The sequence below is a fragment of the Haliotis cracherodii genome, unplaced genomic scaffold, assembly GCF_022045235.1.
Source record: "Haliotis cracherodii isolate W230 unplaced genomic scaffold, xgHalCrac1.p SCAF_16, whole genome shotgun sequence".
Taxonomy (NCBI): domain Eukaryota; kingdom Metazoa; phylum Mollusca; class Gastropoda; order Lepetellida; family Haliotidae; genus Haliotis; species Haliotis cracherodii.
The window spans coordinates 28,823,323-28,841,616 of NW_027266271.1; the positions used below are offsets into that span (position 1 = coordinate 28,823,323).

Consider the following 18,294-nt stretch of genomic DNA (forward strand, 5'->3'; position numbering starts at 1 on the left):
GGAAATCAACATAATGGTCTGTAGTTTGCAATAATTTTCCTAAAAAATAATACGGTGGCATGATATATTCACGATGTTTGGGTTGAACATAGTAACATACTTCAAATTTAAACCAGAAGTAAGCACAACACAAACCCAGTTAACCAAACGGAAACATACACAAAAGTAGTGAGTGAGTTGGGTTTAACACCGCTTTGAATAGTATGCCAGTTATATCACGACGTGTCAGCTTAATGTGGGAGAAAAGCCCGAAGTGATGCAGGTATTAGACGTTCACCACTTTGGTGAAGCCCATGAGCACGGGTATAGTGACAACATACTCGGGGCGAACCGTGATTCGAAAACAATGTCACAGGTTTCTGGCGTGCCCAAGGGACACAACTCTGCACAGCGAATTGCAGCGCCTTAGGCGACTGGGCCAACCGTGCCCCTGTACACGACTGTAACAAACTATCATACAAAAATGAGATATGTATTACGTAACATTCCATGAAGAAACAGTGGCAATATTGCACTATCACAAACTACAAAATATATGCACAATAAGTGCAAAACACAGGTACATTCAAAATACAAAGGGGGTACATTATAACTTTATTGTAAAACAAGAGTATTATAATGACATGGAAACAATATGAGAATTGAGCAAAAACTCTGGTAATGTTGTACATACAAGGAATTTGTTTATAATTGTAGTTATGGTAACAGATCTTGGAAATTGTTTCTGGATAACTGTTGTTAAAAATTAGTAAGCGTTGTTACTTTCAACAGAGTGTACCAAATTCTTTATCATTATTGATGATTATTTGTGTTCCTCTTTCTTGGTCTGCATAATGTTGCTAATCTTCAACGACGTCAAATGTTTTACAGAGACGTTGTTCCAATGGGGTTGGTGTTTTTGTATATCTACCATTTTCAATGTTTAGTTTAGGATCACTTAAACGAAGTTTTGAGAAATGTGGCCTATGAGCTTGGTTTTTTGGCAATATGTAAGCAAATATTTATAGATGACTTGACTAACCTGTATGTTCTTAACTTGCTGTTGAAAAAATGGGAATCCCTTAATGAATGCGTGAACATATTTTGAAATTTAGACTGAAGTTCATTTCAATGTATTCATTACATTTATTTGTGTTTACTATTTCAAAAGTTTGTTTAGACTCTTCAAAACAAGAAACGCAATACGGATATGTTTTGCCATAAAAGCATTCTTAGCGGACAAAGAAGTGCAAAATGAACATGTGTTACAGTATCAGTGACAAATGTCACGGATCAAAATGATCACAAGGACATGAAAACCATTAGTCGGGGAACACGTACGATTCAGAAAAACGCGCAGAGTGCCTTAACAAAAGGGCCATGGAGCTGCACGCACTTTACGTGCAGATTCACTATGACCGGTATTAAAGTGCAGGGTTTTTGATTGCCTGGCATCTGCGTCAATCGAACAGTGACATTTCAACAACATGCCAAGATTAACAGAAGTGCAAAGAAACAACGTCATTGTCCTGTTGCAGATCGGGCTCCCGATCAGCCGTAGCCAGGGTTTTCAATGTAGCGCCCAGCAGCATCACAATGCCATGGGCTCGGTTTCAACAACATGGGTCAACACGTGATCGGCCAAGGTCGGGATGACCAAGAGTAACCAACCCCGCCCAAGGTCGTCACATCCGATTGTGCCACGGGCAGGGCAGTCTTGCATCAACGGAATTCTGCTAACACACGTCCTCCCAATTGCAGCCAAGGGCAACGGTGTATTCCAGCAGGAATATTATATTATTTGTAGTAATAGCGGGTATATACCAAGTTCTGGCTGACAAGCCCAGTTACATGTTTTCCGGCCTTGGTTTTCCTTGTGTTCACAATTTACTTACTTACACAAATTTGGAATTTGAACGTGCGCTTTGCGACATATGCGTATTTCGCGCACTAGACTGCCAGGCCATTTAATGTTTGGTCGAAAAGGGTATGTCCGAAAAGGTGGGGCAACCTAGGTGGGGCTTTTAGGGTTGCTTACTTAATTTCGAGAACAAATTTGGAATTTTGAAATATGCCATTCAAAAGGTGGAGGGGGGAATAAATGGAGTTCGTGTGTATCTATAGGTTTAGATTTTGAGGGTTTATTGGCAGCTTGTTTGTTGTACTTTGTTAGATGCGGCCGAGTAGGTCTGTTTTTATTAGATATATGCCTAGTGCTTTAAAGGTTTGTAAGTAATTTAGGGGGTTTAGTATCGTTGCTAGTGTCATTTGATTGCTGCAGTTTAGTGTTATTATTTCATGTTAATCTTTGTGCCATGCATGTAACTAAAGGTATATTAATATATATAATATACTTTGTCTTTTCAACCAGTTTAGTTATATCAACAGCTTGGCGTGATTTTGGCCTGGGAGTTATCGTAAACTACTGAAGACATTTCCGTTATATCGCCCCGGTATATTTCTATTATTCAGCATAAAAGAAAATTGTAAATTAAGACTGTTATGTATGTTATTTTCTAATCAGTTTGGAATCGCAATAACTTGGCCCTGTACTTGGCATTATCAATGCTGCAGTTAAAGTAAAGCCACTGTTTCTATATATGTAATACTGATATTATCAACAAAACCAATATGCTGTATATGTGCTTCAAATAAGGGTATTATGGTCTTACATAATACTATGTCCTAATTTTACAGATATTTTAATTCACATGGTGTAGTAGAGATGACGTTTGCCCTGATAGGACAGGTAGTTGGAATACGTTAAAGACCATTCTACCACAACATTGACGAAAGTTTGATTCTGATTGGTTTAAAAGAGGATTTTTTTTAAACCAGTCAATACCTAAGTGTCAAGTTCAGCCAGCTCGCACTTAGAGGGGGGGAGAGAGAGAGAGAGTCATTCGTAATATGTATTACTTTACTGGGGAGATAGTTCAAACCAACTGCTACTTACGTGGACCTTCAAAATACCTAAATTCCTGTTATCTTATAACGTTTGTGGGAGAAACAAATTTGCTCAACAGTTACCCCTGTCATGTTGATTTCAAAGAAATGGTTTATATGCGTGCATGCAGTGCAAATATACAACAGGTTGTGGTACAATTAAATATATTTCTTTGTAGGGTTATTTCATTAATTCTTTTCGAGAAAACACTGTTTATTTTGTAACCATTATTTTGAATTAGTCAAGCATGACAGTAACTTATCTTGAACTTGAGTAATAATTGTTACATTGTTTAGTACCCAACCTATTTACTTCCGAGGACTGCCCTGTCTGACCGAGGATCAATTGTGGAATATGTATATACATTAAAAATATAACAGGTCAACGTCAGAGAACAACTAGCTATGAAAATGTGTCATCTTCGATTATTGTTTGTTTCATATCTTCACTCTGTTATCATATATACATTATCACATACTTATATCTTATCACTAACTTTTCATTTACTTATCACATACTTATCTGTAACTTATCACATTTTTATCACATACTCTTCACTAACTTATCACATACTTGTCACATACTCAACACTAACTTATCACATACCTATCACTAACTTATCTCATACTTATCACATACGTGTCACTAATTTATCACTAACTTATCACATACTCATCACTAACTTATCAGATACTTATCACTAACTTATCACATACTCATCACTAACTTATCACATACTCATCACTAACTTATCACATACGTGTCACTAATTTATCACTAACTTATCACATACTCACCACTAACTTATCACATACTTATCACTAACATATCACATATTCATCACTAACTTATCACATACTTATCACTAACTTATCACATACTTATCACTAACTTATCATATAGTGTCACTAACTTATCGCATACTTATCACATACCTATCACTAACTTATCACATACTCATCACTAACTTATCACAAACTTATCACTAACTTATCACATACTTATCACTAACGTATCACATACTTCTCACATACGTGTCACTAACTTATCACTAACGTATCTAATACTCATTACTAACTTATCACATACTTATCACTAACTTATCACATACTCATCACAAACTTATACGATACGTGTCACTAACTTATCACATACTTATCCCATACTTATCCCTAACTTATCACATACGTGTCACCAACATATTACATACATATCACTAATTTATCATTACCTTATTATGAATTTATTACATACGTTTCACTAACTTATCACATACTTATCACTAACTCATCACTAACTTATCACTAACTTATCAAATACTTATCACATAGCGTTTCTTGCTCTTGAATATACCATAGACTGCAATTTGTAGCTGTCTGTCTTTCGAATATAAAGGAAGTTCTTGTAGCGATGTTTCAGGGTATTCCTTCTGATAGCAAGGATATATAAAGCACTGGATAAGCGAAGTGAGAAGCCTAAATCTTAGTGTTACTATGGAGCATCATCGAACCCAGAACAACTAAGACTGCGATGGTGACGGTTGCTATTGTACCCAGATACAGCCTGAAGAAAAGCACGTCCAAGGCTCTGGCTATCTCCTGCCATGTCATCTCTGTACTGGGGCTGGCAGAGGGGGCACTCGCGATGCCGTCGGCGTCGGTTGGATCACTCTCGTGGACTGCATTCTGAATGTCCTTGAACTTGGGATCTCCCACAGTGTCGTTGCTGCTGACTGACGCTGACCTCGACTTCCGGTTCAAGCTCGGGGCACAGGTCAAGGGCATAACTACACACCTGGTTGCATGTTCCAGCCACGGCGGCACTTTACCTTCCCGGAAGTTGAAGTCCAGGACGACGATGGTCAGCACTACGGACAGGCCGCTCAGACAGAGGATGACAGCCAGGTACATGGCTGAAATATCACACATGATAAACAGGGTTAGAAATTGCTCGATAGATCACAACAGACTGGATGACATATATGGACACAGGTTAAAGAGAACTGACAAAATATTACATGCTGCACAAACCTGTCTACTCAACAACGCCAATCACATATGGGAATTCATTTTCGTCTCTCTTACTAAATAGGGGAAAACCCCATAGTTCTCATCCACGAACATGTTCATGGTGTGGGGGTGGGGTGGGGTTGGGGTGGGGTGGGGTGGGGGTGGGGGTGGGGGGGTGGGTTGGGGTATGTGTGATCTGTATCTGGCCAGTGAAATCAAGACTGTCTGCTGCTTCTGATACCACATGTACTACCACCACGTCTTCCCTCACAACGTTGTCTACCACTACATCTACAACCAAAACGTCTTCTACAACTAGATAAGTTTTCTACCACTACATCTACAAACACCACGTCTTCTATCACTAAGACGTCTACCACTACATCTACAACCACCACGTCTTCTACCTCTAGACACGTCTTCTACAACTACGTCTTCTACCACAACGTACAACTTCTACAACGACGTCTTCTACCACTACATTTTCCACCATTACGTCTACAACCACTTCGTCTTCTACCAGTACTGATTTTACCTGTATGTCTGTAACCGTTTCGCCAACTATCGCTACGACTTTAGGTCTACTACCACTACGTCTACCACTACGACGTCTACTATCGCTACTTCTAAATCAACGAAGCTGTGTCTTCATATATGAAGTGTTCAGGATCTAGTACCACTACGTCTACAACAACTACTACTGCTACTTCTGTTACTACTAGGTCTACTACGTCAACTACCACTACGACAAGCCTTTTCTTACCCATGTAGGAGGTGTCGCGGGAGGTGGTGGGCATGCGGTCAGCGATGAGAGTCAGGAAGACAGCAAAGGAGAGAAGCACCGTGAGGGAGTAGCCCATCTTCTCCCCGCTGTCCGGAGGCAGGATGAACACCAGGGCCGACAGGATGGACAGAACCACCACGGGAAGGATGATGTTGATGCCATAATATTCTGGTCTCCGCTGAAGTCGGAATTTGAAGGCAACCGTGGCAAAGGTTTTGGCTTCAAAGTTACGTCTACGTGTCTCCTCCTGTCTCTCGCTGAAAGCCTCTATCAAGCTCCACTCCCCGTTTTTCACATACTCACCAGTGTCCACACCCTCGTGATATTTCTTTAAGTCAAGTTCCCCGATGTTGTAGCCCCAGCTTTGAATGACGACAGAACATAGCTGGAAGTCGAAGGGGTAGTAGGTGATGTCAATGTCGCAGTAGGTTTTGTAAATTCCGGGTGGATTCCAGTATATTTTGCCCTCGTGACTGACTTTCAGTGGAATGTGTTCGTTAGCGATGACGTCTAAATTGTCGATTCTAAAACATACCACGAACACAAGAAATATATGATAATCATTTTTCAATGATAGTAAAACAGTTTGAATGTTTAACAGTCTAACTCCACTAAGTGATTCGGAGAACGGGAAAATATTTTCATACTACGATTCAATTTTATGTAGCTTATCAGAATCAAGTTACATCGAAACAGAACAAGATATTTCCAAACTTGATAAAACGTGACGTGATGAAGACTAACACAGGCTGCAGTCTTATGCAATTTACGGCCAGTCATATGTCTGAAAGGACGTAATCAGACATGAAAATATGGAACCAACGATCCGACCGACCATTGACATATTGCAATTGCAGGTGTCTCTTTCGATATAATAACGTCACTCTGAGGCCCCGGATTACACACTTTCATTCGAGAGTGAACCCGCCACATGCCCGGATGACGGTCTCCAACCCGTGTCTCATCTCTTCGGCCAGACGTCGGAACTACTGAAAGGGCAACTCGCAACTCGCGATGCAAATCCCGCACACGTTTTACAGGTGACTCCAGTGCCTGTATACGACACCCAAGTATTCCCGTCGAATCAGATCTTAAGATTTAAGGCGGGTTGAGGCAGAGACAATTACAGCGTTGTTCTGGTAGGCTGCCCGGGAACAATGGTGTCTGGTTGCAGGACATCTCGAACGTACTGACTACCTGTGAGGTTGACTTGTAGGATAAACAGGTCAAACTTGCAATCGTGTGAGAAACCTCCCCCAATCATTACCGAGACGCCCTACAAGGCACGGGTGTCTTGGTGTATCGCGTATCCTGGGTATCGAAGCCGCATTCCTGTGCAGCCAAGTCACCAGTTGTCATCCGTGACATGGAGCATTCGTCAGAACGAGGGGGTTCAACCAGGTTCTCACATACAAAGTCCGTCGAGTTAATCACCGTGCCAAAGGTAAGCCCTGATGGCGATCTGGCAGTAGGGAGCGCTTGACGACCCCACTAGGCGCCATTCACGCTGCTCACATTCGGTCACTCAAGGTTCTGGTTGCAGAAGTGGACTGGGTAGCCATTGTAGACAGTCCTGTCGTGGTACTAATCGAAGCAGTCTTAACTCTGTGACGTCGCAGGAGGTCGTCCTGACAGTGGAAGACCATCCACAGAATTGGTTTCACCATGTTGTCTCACCAATCGGCTGATTACTGTGTGATGGTAGCTGCAGCTGAAAAACCCTGCTGCATGCTCTCCGCCTTTTTGCCATCTTTGCGCCTCTGAAATCCTTCTTCGTGCCATGTTCACAGTGAATAAATACACAGTGCAACACAGAGGATTTAAAGATCGAAATTAGATGCCTAAAGATTTTGTAGAATACATGAGTTGCATGTTGCATAATCATCATTGTCATTGAATAATTAACATTAATTGTGAAATGGTGTAATTCTTTATCTTCGTGGATGCTTAACAGTGTTTCAGATAAAATGATTCGAATAACTTACGCGTTTTTTACCACGAGCGAGGGTCGCCATATTTCAGTTTCATCGGAAAAGAGAAACATAATGTTGTCGTACTTTGTAGTGTTCCATTCCAGGCGTGTGTCGTTCCATATCTTGGCAAAATACAATACATGAGTCAGTATATATGGGCTACCACAGAAATGAGTATCCGATATTCTTCTTGCGTCTACTCATCTTGCATCAACCGGGGTCTCAAAGATATAATTAACAATGGCTTAAAGAGGTTAACAAGGGAGACACCTGTTCAAGAAACACTGAAAAAAACCCGTTTTTGCTTCCTGTTGAAAGAACTATATTTGGTGTCCTTGGGTTCTGGTTTTCGAATGTTTACCTCGTCAAGAGCAATCATTCGTTTTGTTATACGGAAATTCACTTAAAGTTTATGAAGTCTTTAAACTGTCCAGTCTTTCATTACAGTAATCTACGAACCGTGACATGTTTCTACCAGACAACATCTTGATAACTAGCATACGAGACTATATCTGACAGGTCAGTCATGTGACGAGTGAATATTCGAGTGTCGGTCACGTGATTTGGGTCTCTAAATTGAAATGCATTGTTTCGTCAAGTGGTGCGGATTAACCAATGGCATTGCAAGAGTTTTAATACAGGTAAAACCACATAGTGACATTCCACGTGACAGGTAGAAGGACACATTGCTCACCGAGCTCAGACTCGATGTAGATGTAGTAATTAGTGCAGAGAGTGAAACGGTTTTCACTCTGTTGTGAGGGTAACCACTGCCTCCAGATAACATGTGTTTCAACTCGTAAATTCAAAAGTGATGGTCCCTTTTAGGTGAGAAGAAACTCAGCACGAGAGCCTTTTCACAAAGCGATTTAAGCTCTACGACTATCGTAACTTCCATACTTCGACACAGAACACGTCAGTCGAAGACGAGATCACTTTTTGGAATGGTTCATGGGTCATCAGGAGTGCTCATTATGATCACGAGCGAAGGATCACAATCGAGCTAAATCTGAATTCGGACAAACACCAACGGATCCAAGTAGCTTACAGATTAAAACACCTCGTCTTAATCTAAATGTTTCTTTCTGCAGTGGTCCGTGTAACTTGTAATATTTCTAAATCGTTACATTTATTAATGGTACTATGCTAACCATCGAGGTACAAGTTAATATAACGCATAGATCATGATACAAACACCTAGCCCTTGGAAGTAAAACGTGCGTACCGAATTCCCGCCAACATACACATCAATTACATACATACATGTGCATACATACATACATACATACATACATAGTGTATGTAAACTACAGGGGTTGTTGAATGGCCATGACGTCTAGGGCGCCGCAGTGCGCTGTCCATAGTTCCCTTCTTCACAACCCATGATTGTGGGTTCAAATCCCCACTCGCCCCCCCCCCCACACACACACACACACACATACATACATATTGTTTCCCCCATTATGTTTCGAGGTTTGTTAGCACCATACCCGTGCAAGTGGATTTCACCAAAGTGGTAAACGTCTGATACCTGCATCACTTCAGGCTTTCCTGCCACAAGATGACTTGCTGTAATACAACTGGAATACTATTCAATACAGCGTTAAACCCAACTCACTCACTCACTCACTCACTCACTATATGAAACATACATCTGCCTTATTAGAGGTGGGTTCGTTCACCGTGTAACGGTACATGGCCACATTCAATGGTCGACAGAAACCACGAGCAGTAGGTATTATTCACAGGAGAACAGTGCTACAAAGCACATTCTACCCTTTGTGGTGGGTCACGCATAATCATCTGTGACAGGACCGTTAATACCGACCATCAGGTGGCATGTCAACACTTCAGCCATATGTAGCATGTCATTATGCATTGTAGTTGGTCTGACGAAAATCGATACCAAATGTGTTTATGGAAAGAGTGTGACTAACGTACCATGTAATATGTTGCGGTGATGACTGTATTTCGATTGTGCCACTGTAAATATTCTGTACATTGTAGTTCTAACAATGGCGGTCAATATTAACGCGACGCAATTATTCAAGACAATTAGGTTCCCATTCTTGTGTGGTAAATATAAACTGTACCGGCTAACTGCAGCGCCATGCTACTTGTCATGGAGTCAACACACCCAGGGGCGTGGCGTTACCGTTAGGAGCATATAGTACACACGTCATGTAGTGGCGGTGTATATACCTGCTGGGGTCAGAGCGGATGAGAGCATGCATTCGGTTCTTATCAACATGTACTCCTGGTTTGGATCAAAGACACAAACAATAGGATTCACAAATTGTACAACGTGACAGGTATTAGCTTCCCCCACAGTCCTTGTGTAGACATACATCAGACGCTGATGAGCCATACAGACAACCATACTTCCGAGTTAGACACAACCCCTGTTACTGGTTGACGTCACTGGTTTCACCATCGGAACCTTTTGCCTGTGCTATGCACATCTGCAAATTGTGGAATAATGTGAGGGTCATCTCGCGTTTTCGCGGGATCAAACTTTGGAAACAAGCTATAAAATAGACACGAATGGCGGGTATAAGACATCAGGAGATTTTGCAAAAATTTCGCCTTCTCACGTTCTCGCATTCTTGTGCTTTTAGGTAAAAGTATTTTTTCTCAAAATTCAAATGCATGGAAGCATCATATGGACACAATGTACAACTCGCTATGCGATGCTTCATTTTCTATAGCAAATATATAGGGTGGGTACCACTAACACCTGCTGCTGCTACACACTGTTCCGAGTGCAACTTACCACTGTGAAGTAGCCTGACACGGAAAACGTCTGAGTCCGGGTCACCTGCACAAGAAAAGAAACACATTGCAAGATATATCACAGAAAAAACGGTAACCGCAACATTGGTCAACCTTCTATCCGTGAACAACAAGCCACTTGTTAAGACAGGCCAGGGTTTCTTTGAAACTGTTTTAAGCATTTGGGGCTAAAATTTCCCCACAACTCAAATGGACTCCCTCTTTGGGGAATTGTGTGGAACCACACTCCGGGCTTCTGTGACGAACGCTTTAACCACAACACATGAAAATGAGCAGACATTTCGCCATAACCTTCGCACAGAACACAACCATTCTATGCAAAGGATACTTGAAATGTAAAACTTTTTATTGGCTTAAATCTTAATTGCAAAATAGATAAACGTGTAGGAAGGACGCGGGGACTAGTATTCATCCAAATTAAATAACAGGTAATTTAATATCTTCGAAAATGAGAAGACGTTTGAAGAAAGAAGTGTATCGGTCAGTGGACCTGATAGATGATCTATAAAAATGATGTATCTTTTTTGTGAACATGGCGGATGAACTATAAACGTTATGTGTTGTGGGCCTCTGGCTGTCCAGTAACAACGATATACTTCATGTTGTCCACCTTGTGAGTTGGACATCAAATATCGCGTCATCCAAAAGCTGCTGAATTAAAGTTGAACCTAATGAACAATACAATAATTTAATGTTCCTAAAACGGGTACAACGCTAATAATTCGACCCACCAGATCGTTAACCGTAAGGATGTTGAAGGCGAGTCCGACGTCCGTGACACCCTGTGGACGAACCTTCACGGAGTAATTGGTCAACAGGTCAGTCCGAAGCCGGTTTTGTGCCTCGAAAGAAAACCCCAGGACCGGAAACCCTGCAACCAGAAGACGAAGAGGCTACTAGGGCTGACACACTAGACTGCTTCAAGACTTGACATGGGTTTGTCTGACAGTTTGTAGGGTTGACACACTAGACTGCTTCAAGACTTGACATGGGTTTGTCTGACAGTTTGTAGGGTTGACACACTAGACTGCTTCAAGACTTGACATGGGTTTGTCTGACAGTTTGTAGGGTTGACACACTAGACTGCTTCAAGACTTTACATGGGTTTGTCTGACAGTTTGTAGGGATGACACACTAGACTGTTTCAAGACTTGACGTGTGTTTGTCTGACAGTTTGTAGATGTCCTGCAGGACATCCAGAAACTCCAGCGAACATTTGGTTTCTTTTTGACAAAATCTGAGGCGTAATTCCTTTACTTACCAGCAATATAAAAGTACCTAGCTTATTATTATCATTATAATTATTTACAGATTAAAGTACAAAATGCACAAAAGAGGGTTTGGGTGATCCTGGCACAGTCAGGCTCGTTATCAGCTCGGGGCCCTTGCCCCCTCTACACGCAACCCGGACAGCGAATGGGACTTCTCCTAGGAAGCGCTGCCTAGTCAAACCCACCCAGAACTTTTCGGAGAATGTGAAGACTCCCTACACTGCAGCCTGCTACATTACCCAGATTGTCAGAAGGGCTGTAATCCTGGCAGCAAACTATCCCAATGTCAGTCAACAGATTGGGAGGTACCAAACCTAAGGCACCAAGAACAATGGGGAGTCGAACAACTTGGTACTGGGGAGCTACATGTTGACTGTTGTTTATTCAACTGATCATATACTAAATAATCCCTTTGTTAACGTGTCATCGGTAGTAAACAGATATAATTCCCAACCTTGGAATCATTAAACCTCACTTGATGTTAAGTTGTTTGCGACCCGTTTGTGACGTGGCACTGACAAACGACCAGGTAATCGCTGCATGGAAAGTAAGTGTGTTTTGTATAGAACTGTCTATTTACCTACATATTTACTGTGCTTCTCACAACACCGCTCCAGTTAATGGCGTATAATTGACAGGTCAGTCATTAGCCCACTTAGTTTGGTCATGTTAACAGCTAACAACACACACAACACCAGATTATATTGATTTCTTGTCTGTGATTGGCGCACTTTGATGTGAATGTCAACCATGCCTACTAAGTAACGACAGGGATGGTTCAACCAACATCATCACAGACATACAATGTACGTGTACAGACAGCTCAGTTAACTTTTTCAACTTAATCAGCTGATTGCGTTTATAAGGAAGAAGGGGGGCACGGGTGGCCCAGTCGTCTAAGGCGCCGCGATTCGCTGTGCAGAGTTGCGTCCCTTGGGCACGCAAGAAACCTATGATTGTGGGTTCGAATCCCGGTTCTCCCCGATTATGTTTCTAGGTTTGTCAGCACCATACTCATGCTCGTGGGTTTCACCGAAGTGGTAAACGTCTGAGACCTGCATCACTTCGGGCTTTCCTCCCACATTAAGCTGACACGCCGCGATATAACTGGAATACTGTTAAAAGCGGCGTTAAACCCAACTCACTCACTATAAGGAAGAAAACGTTTTTAATATATCTTTGTAAACATACAAATGAATATTTGCCTTCTTATTGAATACATGCGTCATTCCAGTTGACTCTTGACCAGTAGGTGTGTTAGTTTGGACTTCACTATTGTCGTCTGTTTTTATACCCCTGTTCTGAAACTGTTACCTCAGTATTTGAAATCATACAACCATATAACAATAAACCACTGCCTTTTATTAGATGAGGTGAAATTGGGTTTAACGTCGCGTCCAAGATTATTGCGCTTATATATCGACGTGTATGTACGTGTATGTGTGTTTGTGGCTGCTTGTACTAGTCCAGACTGATGCCGTTTTATAGTGCTACCACACTGAGATATCATGCCGCAGTTTAACACGGATACCCCACTCAGACACAGTATACTGACTCCGAGCCGACCAGTCCTTGTTTTAGCCCCTTAATGCCGAGCGCCAGACAGGGTAACAACAAGAACCATCTTTTAACGCATTTTGGTATGACGCGGCCGAGGATCGAACCCCGGACCCTCCGCTCTCCGGACGCTCTACCACTAGACCACGGAGGCGGTAGCCTTTTATTAATCAATATGCAATGTGTTTGGGTATTTGAAGTATTACAGTTATACTTGGGCGAGAAGATACATTAAGTCTGTCCGTGATCGCACTCCGTTCTACTTCTCCCTTTGACGCCGTCGCTCCATCGTGACAGTCAGTAACACAAAGTCTGGTTGATATTGTGATGGTGAAATAGGTTCAGTTACTGATTACAGTTAGAGTACTATATTGTGTAGACCCAGTAGGCTCATTTCTATATACTGTTCTCACGGCTGGGTAATATGGGATCTAGATACCTAAAAAGTGATGGACATGATGAAGTGGCGTGAAATGAAGAGAAGACCTTTAGATACCATCAGTGAGTAAGGTTGGGTTTACGCTGTTTTTAGCAATATTCCAGCAATATCACGGCGGGGGACACCAGAAATGGACTTCACACATTGTACCCATGTTGTGAATCGAACCCGGGTCTTCGGCGTAACAAGCGAACGCTTTAACCACTAGGCGACCCGACCGCCCCTTAGTTACCGTCAAATAGAAACACTTACAGCACATAACGATTGAAACTAGCTTTTTAGTAGTGGCAAACAGAATATTAATTAAGGTTTACCTGTCAGACAATACATGTTGACAAAGGGCTGTGGAACAGCCAGGTGGTTAAGGCGTTCCCTCGTCACGCCGACGTGCAGCATTTCGAATCCCAACATGGGAAGTGTTAAACCAATTCTTGATGCCCCCTTCGTTACATTCATATTGCTAACAGCGACCTCAGAACAAAAGTCGCACACACGTTTCAACTTGTCATTTTGTCCAGCTGTGTAGAGAATCACGTTGTCATTTGTTCACCTGTTTGTGGATACTGCGCCAAAATATAATATCGTTGTGAAATATAAACATAAAAATTCTGTATCTGTGCGTGAGTTGGTCTGATCTGTATTGTATTTTATCACGGATTTACAGATGAGATGTGAGCTTGAAGTGATGCAGTTGTTTACCACGGAGGTGAAGCCCCGAGAGCGGGTCTGGCGCAGACAAACCCGGAAACATCATTCGGGCGAGACTGGGATTCGAAACAAAGATCACAGGTTTCTGTTTTGCCGAAAGTGTAACTCTACACATGAACATGTAATGTACTACATTATTCACACGAGTACATGAAACAAGACAGTTACTTGAAATATTCAACCGCGGTCATCGGGCACGGATGTTCAAAATGAATGTATTCTGGAAAAAAATAACGGATCATTCAATACAGATTGTGATGGAGACATCTTCTCGACTTTAAGGTCGTGATTCACAATTTGAACGTGCATGTTAATACAGGGCGTACACTTTGGATACTTGCGTATTTGTTGGGAGTATGATACTCACACAAATTTGTTTTAATTTAAACAGCACACTATGATTGTTCAGCTATCAGGTTCTCCTGAAACGCTTATGTTTAACAACAAATAACGTTTACGCAATGCCACGGTTTGCTGAAAATCAACGTTTTCTGCAGCAGGGCAACAACACTCATGACTTGCCATGGGTCGGTCGTCCACGTGTGGCAACCATATTCGGTTGGTGCGTCGATCCAAACTGCCACTTTAAAAGCTCAGAAATAACTGGGTTGAGATCAATCAGTGGCAGAACCGGACGCAGCCGTTTGAAGGAACAGAAACCTGCGACCCGCCGTTCAGCGATAAGCTCGACTCTGCCTCCACGTCGCCGTCAGGCACGCAGGTAGACAGCGTCTGAGTTTAGACGACAAGCACAGGACATGTATGCCGTGCAAAGGTGAGTCCAAGTTTCATCTGGACAGCTCTGATAGTCGTGCAAGGGTCTACAAGCGTCCGGGCAGACGTGTTAGCGACGCTGGCGTTACTCAATGTCGTCAGTTTGAGGATGGAAGTGTGATGAAGTGCAACATGGCCTACTATCGAGCCTCGCATCCCCACAACGCGGAACACAATCTGATCAAATAAACTGCAAGGAAAAGAAAATAAACACCCTTGTTTGATGGTGGCTTAAAATGAAACAGACAAGAAATGGTATACTTGATTGTTATGTATTAAATACTTGTGGTTTGGACCAGTGTTTTTGCGACCGTTTTCAGACAAGAGACGTTTTGATAACGTTGTAATTGTTTAGTCAAATCCAATTTTCAAATATACCATACTTTTCTTTTGTCCGACAGTTTAAGTCTGAAGCTTTTAACTTCTTTCAAAAAGAAGCTAATAAGCTATTCCTCTAGAGACCATGCCTGTGGAAAAAAACAACTGTTTTTATCAGAACGTCGGGTTTCTCCGGTACCGCCGACATGGAAAAGAAGGGTTGTTAAGCTCATCCATATACTCAGGTGGACTAGTCCAGTTCAACAATTTTAACCCGTCTCCCCGACCGACGATCTCTTTGAATCGACACGTCGGCGTCGGACATTGCCGAACACACAACTATGAACTAAGTACATGTGCACTGAGTCTAAAGCCCCATTCACATGGACACTTTTACTTACGTGAGTATATATACTTACATATGTAAATTTACTTATGGTGGCATGTGAACGCATTTGCTTACGTGAGTAAATATACTCCAGGAGTAAAGATACATGAGAAAAGTATATTTGCTACACCTGATGAGGTCTAGTAAAAGTATATTACTCATAAGTATAAATGCTCCTGGAGTATTTCTGGTCATGTGAACAGATTCTCTATTTGCTTACGTAAGCATATTAAATCCTGTGCAGGAAAATACGGCCGTAGTTCCTTGCAAAGAACATAAAATGTTTCGCGTTTCATGCGAAAGTTATCGATCCACAGTTTATCATCAAATGATCTTTTGACGACATTGTTCCACCAGTGTTGAGAACGTTCTCTCTTCCACAGTTCTCTTTCCTGGCATAATCCTAAGACTAATCCCATACTAAGAAAGTATGGAAAGCCTCTCTTTCGCCTCTGGTTGACTATCTTCGACAGCGACATGGCCTCAAATGATAAAAGTCCACAATTTATTTATGAACTTATCTTTTCTTCTGCCTTGCATAAACTTCATGTGAACGCAATGTAAATATACTTTTGCTTACATGAGTAAATTTTGTCCATGTGAATGGGGCTTATTAGTCTTTGCCTCGCATATGTTATATTATGCTTTACAATACTTACCGTATAACGCTATGGAAAGAAGCAGCTTCAGCACACCTGTGTCCATCCCGTCACTCGGCGAGCGCTGTTCTCCACCTTCTGTACCTGACTGTGTTTAGTATCCCGGGCCGTGCCTCATCGACTGGTAGCGCGCCTATTGTATGCTAGCGCTGCCCTTGTTTGATTTGTCAAACTTGAAAAACATTCTGAGTGACGAATTTTAAGTTTGCTTCAAAGGTAATGTACATAGTGCAAGGATATAACATCAGCTGTTTTCAGACTGGCGGAGTTAATGAGTTTCGACAAATGTATTTAATCGATGTTGTAATCACCTATGTTACCTGTAATTATCGTTTTCAATCTACCTGTGAAACATCGTGACGTCCCTCTGGGCGACCCGTAATGGATTGCTTAAACTACAACCGCCCAGTTAACACAATGCGGAGTGTTGTTACACACATGCATCAAGCTGGCGTATTAACGACTACTATTGTCCTACCGATTACATCGTATTAATGAGTGTGAACAAATGTAAACTAAAAAGGAAAAGTATTTATGTAACGTGAATATCAGTGGATTCCAATTATATTAAACAAGGAATCCGATGATGTCAGGTATTCATTTTTATAGCCCGTCGACAGTCATGTGAAGGCTGGCGTCAGAGTTTGTATGGAATAGTAGAAGGGCCATAGTCGCGTCGTCTAAACAAACACACGCAAAAAGTGTCAAAATGAACCAAAGAGACAGTTTAACGATAATGGAACATTACGACAAAGAGACATTGGGACCAATTGTCGCATTGTCGAATTTGAATAGCATTTATGCTTTGTATCAAATAGTGGTGCGCATATTGTTTGTTGGACGCAAGCCTGAAACATGACTGTCAACGCGACCGGCGTTATTAACAGTGTGAAGAATACATTTTGATGGCCAGACGTTTGTCACACGTCTCTGTTTTAGAAACTGTGTAAACACCAGGGAACCAATCTACCCTGTCCTTGGGACTTCTTGCTTTGATTATTGTCTGTGCTAATTATCCAGATGGCTTCAATTTGTCAAATGTCATTCCCATTCTGTGACCTATCAGTGCTAAAAAACCCGGCCTCCCCATGGGTGGATACAGCATTTTTGAAAAGGTGGTGTGTGTTTTTGTGTGTGTGTGTGTGTTTGTGTGTGTGTGTGTGTGTGTGTGTGTGTGTGTGTGTGTGTGTGTGTGTGTGTGTGTGTGTGTGTGTGTGTGTGTGTGTGTGTGGCTGGGTAGGTTGTACATAAGAGGAAAATAGCGTGTTTACGTATCTCTCACGCATTTCATCAAATCTGAGCCAGCTTTCATGTGAGGATAGCTCATATTCCCTGATTCCCTGCTTAGTCTCGGAAGCTTGACCACTGTCGCCGCTGGGTGAATATTATGAGTTGTAGGAGGATCACGAGGGGTACATGGGGTTTTACGCGTCCCGCGTTAGTTTCCATACCATGAGCTGGAGGCGAGTGGTATAAAACCTAACGCGGAACGCATAAAACCCCATGTACCCCTCGTGATCCTCTCCGGCTCGCGGTATGAAAGCTAACGCGGTACGTATAAAACCCCAGGTACCCCTCGTGATCCTCTCTGGCTCGTGGTATGAAACCTAACGCGGTACGTATAAAACCCCAGGTACCCCTCGTGATCCTCTAAGGCTCGTGGTATGAAACCTAACGCGGTACGTATAAAACCCC

The 18,294-nt window shown here is 42.1% G+C and overlaps 1 protein-coding gene across 1 annotated transcript; it reads right to left on the reverse strand.

Moving 5' to 3' along the window:
- Nucleotides 1-631: 631 nt before the first annotated feature.
- LOC139464052 (neuronal acetylcholine receptor subunit alpha-7-like) lies at nucleotides 632-16,666 on the reverse strand. Its single transcript, XM_071245578.1, has 6 exons — nucleotides 16,600-16,666; nucleotides 11,217-11,356; nucleotides 10,466-10,510; nucleotides 7,705-7,814; nucleotides 5,699-6,243; nucleotides 632-4,838 (listed from the first exon to the last, which is right to left on the reverse strand). The coding sequence occupies exons 1-6, from the start codon at nucleotides 16,643-16,645 to the stop codon at nucleotides 4,402-4,404; spliced, it is 1,323 nt and encodes a 440-aa protein (XP_071101679.1). The 5' UTR covers nucleotides 16,646-16,666; the 3' UTR covers nucleotides 632-4,401.
- Between the last annotated feature and the right edge of the window lie 1,628 nt (nucleotides 16,667-18,294).